General features: G+C 53.3%; 1 protein-coding gene across 3 annotated transcripts in view; it reads right to left on the bottom strand.

Moving 5' to 3' along the window:
- LOC113204439 (zinc finger protein 180-like) overlaps positions 1-5,241 on the bottom strand; it is a 118,308-nt gene that overhangs the window by 39,297 nt on the left and 73,770 nt on the right. The window contains exon 4 of one of the 3 annotated variants that reach the window (XM_052269330.1): positions 1-1,520. The exons of the other annotated variants lie outside the window; for them this stretch is intronic. Coding sequence (XP_052125290.1) covers positions 400-1,491 — 1,092 coding nt within the window. The 5' untranslated portion in view covers positions 1,492-1,520 and the 3' untranslated portion in view covers positions 1-399. The remainder of the gene's footprint in view (positions 1,521-5,241) is intronic. 3 annotated transcript variants of the gene reach the window in all.

The raw sequence follows: 5,241 nt of genomic DNA on the forward strand, positions 1-5,241 counted from the left end.
ATAATGATAAGATTTTTATTTCCATTATCGTCAGAAAAAAAAGATCAGTAAGCAAATAACCACTTCGATTAGACAAAAGAATATTTCAGACTATATTGATGGAGTAATAAGAACACAAATAACCCAGATAACAGACAAGTAAAAATAGATGAGGTAAACATGTATTTACAATAAGACGTTCATATTTCAGATGTCGATAGTGAGTGCAGTTAAATGATAAACCTTGGACAAGTGAACAATTTGCATATAGAAAATATTAAAAAGAAACATTAGTTCATGGTAACGATTATGGTACTTCCACTTTTGAGTGTTCATATTCTTTTAATATTGCATATCACTGAATACGAGGTGATTCGGTAACGACCGGCATTAAGCCCCAGTAGCTTTTGAATTCCTGCACTAATTAATACTAGACTTATCATTAAAGTGCATAAGAAGATGCTTTGTAAGAAATTGTTTTGTCGGAAACTTCTGGTTGCATACAGTACACTCAAAAGGTTTCTCACCTGTATGGGTTCGGAGATGTAAACGCAAATTTGAAGAGTCGAAAAACTTCTTGTTGCACACATTACACTCAAAAGGTTTCTCTCCAGTGTGGGTTCGGAGATGACTGCGCAAATCTCCACCACCCGAAAACCTCTTCTTGCACACAGTACACTCGAAAGGTTTCTCTCCTGTGTGGGTTCGGAGATGACTGCGCAAATGTCCACCACGAGAAAACTTCTTGCTGCACACAGTACACTCGAAAGGTTTCTCTCCCGTGTGGGTCCGTAAATGCAGTTTAAGATGACCACTTTGCGAAAACTTCTTTTTGCATACAGTACACTCGAAAGGTTTCTCTCCAGTGTGGGTTCGGAGATGACTGCGCAAAACTCCACCATGAGAAAACTTCTTGCTGCACACAGTACATTCGTAAGGTTTGTCTCCTGTGTGGGTTCGGAGATGACTACGCAAACTTCCGTCCTCCGAAAACTTCTTGTTGCACACAGTACACTCGAAAGGTTTCTCTCCTGTGTGGGTTCGGAGATGTCGACGCAAACTTCCACCATCCGAAAACTTCTTGTTGCACACAGTACACTCGAAAGGTTTCTCTCCTGTGTGGGTTCGGAGATGTCGACGCAAACTTCCACCATCCGAAAACTTCTTGTTGCACACAGTACACTCGAAAGGTTTCTCTCCTGTGTGGGTTAGGAAATGCAGTTTAAGATGACCACTTTGCGAAAACTTCTTGTTGCATACAGTACACTCGAAAGGTTTCTCTCCAGTGTGGGTTCGGAGATGACTGTGCAAATTTCCACCATGACGAAACTTCTTGCTGCACATAGTACATTCGTAAGGTTTCTCTCCTGTGTGGGTTCGGAGATGAGTACGCAAATTTCCACCACGAGAAAACTTCTTGCTGCACACAGTACACGCGAAAGATTTCTCCTCTACATCTTTGTGAGTTCCTGGGTGACCGCTTGGAAGCAACTTCTCTTCTAATCGCGCCATTGCAGGTGGGTCACTGCACACGACGACACCTGGAGGAAAATAGAATGAGGTTTACTGTTCATTTCCTGCAAAGTAATGCTTTGCAGTACTGCGAAGTAACTACGTAGCATTTAGATTCTTTGCAACTATGAGGCCTTTTTTCTGCAATTGCAAAGTGATGCTTAGCAGCTTGTTTCACGCCTGGACTAATATACTATGGTATGATTGCTGGCCTCCCCGCTGGCTTCTCTCTTTCCTTACCGAGAGTTAAAGCCGATCACTAATGTACAATTATGATTAGTTTAAGTGTACGGAATCATCTGCTAAAACGCAAACGCCGCCACACATGTGCAGTGCCACCGCGGAGCCTCCTCAAGCCTTCCCTTTGGCTCTTCCTCCTGTACGGCCGGACCGACCGACCGACCTACCGCCACAAATCAAACCATACCCCGACCCGACCGGCGCGGTATGGAATTCCCCGCGCGGGGAAAAGGACTGCTTCTTTGGCCGCGGCGGCGACGGGGCGCGTGCATCGCCCGACCTACAAACACCATCTGCTGAAGGGGGTTCCCGGGGAGTATCTCACGCGTTTGCGATTACACACACACACACACACACACACACACACACACACACACACACACACACAGGCAGGATGGTGGTGAGGTGACCCAGGAGGAGGTGCCCCTAACTGTAGCAGGTGACCCGCGGGGTGACGACGCGCTGCCCGTCACACTCCCGTCGTCGTCGTGCACGTGCCCCGTCCCGGTGCAGCGGCCCGCCGCCGCGCGTCGGATTCCCAATTAAGTGTCGCCCACGTAAATCACGAGCTGAGCACGTCCGTAAGGCAATAGGGACCCTCCGGGCCCCGCGCGCCCGGGGACGGGCCGGCGACAGAAAGGTGTAAAGTATCATTTTCGGAAAATGTCTCCCGCCGGCTGCGGCCGGGTCCATCGCCATGCGTCATCTTCTACCACCCCTCCGCCCCGCTCGCTCCGTCTCCCTCCCTCCCTCTCTCTCTCTCTGCCGGCGGCCGCTCGGAGAGGTGCTACACCTCGTATTGTATTATTTCCCCCCAAAACCGGCCGGGAGACACCTACCACAGCTTTTCTATTCGTTTTTCATCTTCCCTATGCCGCCGCCGCCGCCGCCTCCGTGCTCGAGTTTTTAACGATTTTTATGGGCGGCAGCGCGTGCGTGCCGACATTGACTTATGCGTCCAATTCGTGCCTCCGTGTATAATGCAGTGCCAAGTCGTACGCGATGAGGCCACCAGGAGGAGCGGGGCGGATCCAGTGGCTCACCAAAGGGTACTTCACTAAAAATTCGAATGCACACCAATTTTTATTAATATTTTGATTTTATATAGTTTTTTTCTCTGTTTTCTTCTGATTTTGATTGGAGGGTGTCTTAACCTGATTTTATTTTTTTGGGGGGGGGAGGGGGGGCATGAAGCACCCCTTTAGGCCACCAAGGTTCTCTACTGCCTCCCACGCACCAACCGGCGGCATTGGTGGCGGCCTCACGGAAACCCTTCTCCACTCGCGGGGGCGCGGCCGGGGCCACGTCCTCGACGGCGCGGCCCTCCCGCTGCCCAGGCGCGCGGCCGGTGCAGAAGCCATCGGCAGCCTCCTCCATCGTCGTAAACGTCCCCGCGATGGGGAGGACTCGGTGCGCGCGAGATGCTGCGATACGGACCTAAAAGCCGTCGCATAACCAGAGGGGCCCCGGCGGGTGAGTCACAAAAAACAGCGGCGCGCGGCCACGTGCGAAAGCATTTGTTCCATCTGTTGATCTGTTGTTTGGTCCAGCGACGGCCCTCTGATCTCTCTGGCGGCGGCCCCGGGGGCAGGAGGAGGCGGCGGGGGCCACCGGCATGAGCGAGAGCGGACGAGTTTTACGGGCCGGCGACAAGGCACCAACGAGATCGAAATCGATATCCCACTGACAAATTGAATCCCCGCCCCGCTGCTTTCACGCCGCGCGGCGCGAGCTGGGCCCCTTGGCTGGGCCCCGCGGCCGGCCGGCAGCAGCTTCTCGCTTAGAGACTCCATAGATAGTATTTCGGTATTTTTACTGCCATTCGGGCGGCGTCCCTCAAAGCGCTCGTTCGAACCGACCGCGGGCCCGCGGCGCGGAGCGGCGATATGAGATCAACGAGTGCCGCGGCCGTGAGTCAGCGCCGCGGCCGAGGCACCTGAATCCGAAATCAGCCTAAAAGAGCAGCGAATGAAGCAGCACCAACGATTTACAATGCAGCTGGCACGATATTGAGAACCGGGAGTGGACATTGCCAGAGAAGTAGGTTAAGGCTTGTAACCGCCTCCGACAGAACGTCAATTAGAAGGATCGTGGCGCTCGCGGCCGGGGGGTGCCCGTCAGCTGATCCGCGGGCCCCACCGCTTGGACACGCAGCGCGCACGACAGCGCATAGCGCGCAGGCCCAAACGAAACGCGTGGCACCGATCTAGAATACTGAGGGAATAAGGACTTTGTCGGCGCCATCCGGTATTCCGAGCGCGCGCGCCCGACCGGCCCTCCCCCGCCGCGCCGCGCGACCCCCGCGGGGGAGACGCAACCACCGCGCTGCCCGGCGCTGCACGGACCGGACTGGACTAACCGCGAGTTCGAGCAGCAGTAGTCGAGAGGCGGGTCCCATTCGATGTTTCCCCCTCATCTTCATAATTCACTTTTAAGTTATGATACCTGCCACTGGCCTTATCCTCGTTGTGTGCTCATGTATTTTCGGACCGAGCGAAAGCAGGGCGATTTTGCGAATCCTTGCGGCCGCCGCGCATAAATTGCACGAGCGCAGACGGCCGAGTAATCAGCAAAATGCCATAATAATAATTACCCACAGGTTGGGGCGGAACCAGGTCACAAAAATTCAAATACCATCTGTAATTATTTTCAATTCTTTGTTGTTGTTTTTTTCCGGCCGCCGTATGCTGCCGCTGCCGCTTGGGATTAGCTCGTCGCCGAGGACGTTCCAATCGGATCGCACTCATCAGCGACATCCGAAACCCCGAGCGTGCCGGGTAGGGTTCCCGCCAGGCGGCGAGGCTCCCTGCCGGGCGCCTACAATCCATAAACCACCTTATTCGCCCCGGCGATATTCGCACGCACAGTCGCAAACACAGCTGGGACCGGACCCACCCGGGGCCGAGTGACATCTTACTCATTGCTCCGCGCGACATCAAGATGGGCGCCCCGGTGAGGTATGGAAGAGGGGGTGAAAAATCCCCCCCCCCCTCCCCACGAGGGCTATCAAAATCTATCACGGTATTATTTGCGGGCGGATGTCGCAGGCTTGCCGACCGTCACTCGTGGTGGTGGCCTACCATTCCAAGCGACCTCTAATGCGCGAGATTGCAAAACAGAAAATAAATGTACACTCTACAAAAATACATCAGAAAACTCAGACAAAATACAGAAAAAATCAAGATGAAATTAGAAAAATAAGGTTGTAAAGTATCATCTGCTGAAAAAGCGCGCACGGCGGGCTGGGCAACTTCTGTTGGCCTACTGGAATAGAGCTAGCAGCTGCGCTCAGCCGCCCACCGCACGACAAGACCACGAGCTGCAACAACATTTTGGCGCGCCAAATGACCGGCACTATGACGCGTTCTGCTCGTGTGTTTACTACTTCTGACGGGCGGATCACGGCGTCTGATAGCGACAGAGCTCCACTGCGTGGGCAAAGTGCACACTGCACACGAGAGAGAGAGAGAGAGAGAGAGAGAGAGAGAGAGAGAGAGAGAGAGAGAGAGA

Source organism: Frankliniella occidentalis, unplaced genomic scaffold, assembly GCF_000697945.3.
Source record: "Frankliniella occidentalis isolate FOCC.00 unplaced genomic scaffold, Focc_3.1 Scaffold89, whole genome shotgun sequence".
In the NCBI taxonomy this organism is placed as follows: Eukaryota; Metazoa; Arthropoda; class Insecta; order Thysanoptera; family Thripidae; genus Frankliniella; species Frankliniella occidentalis.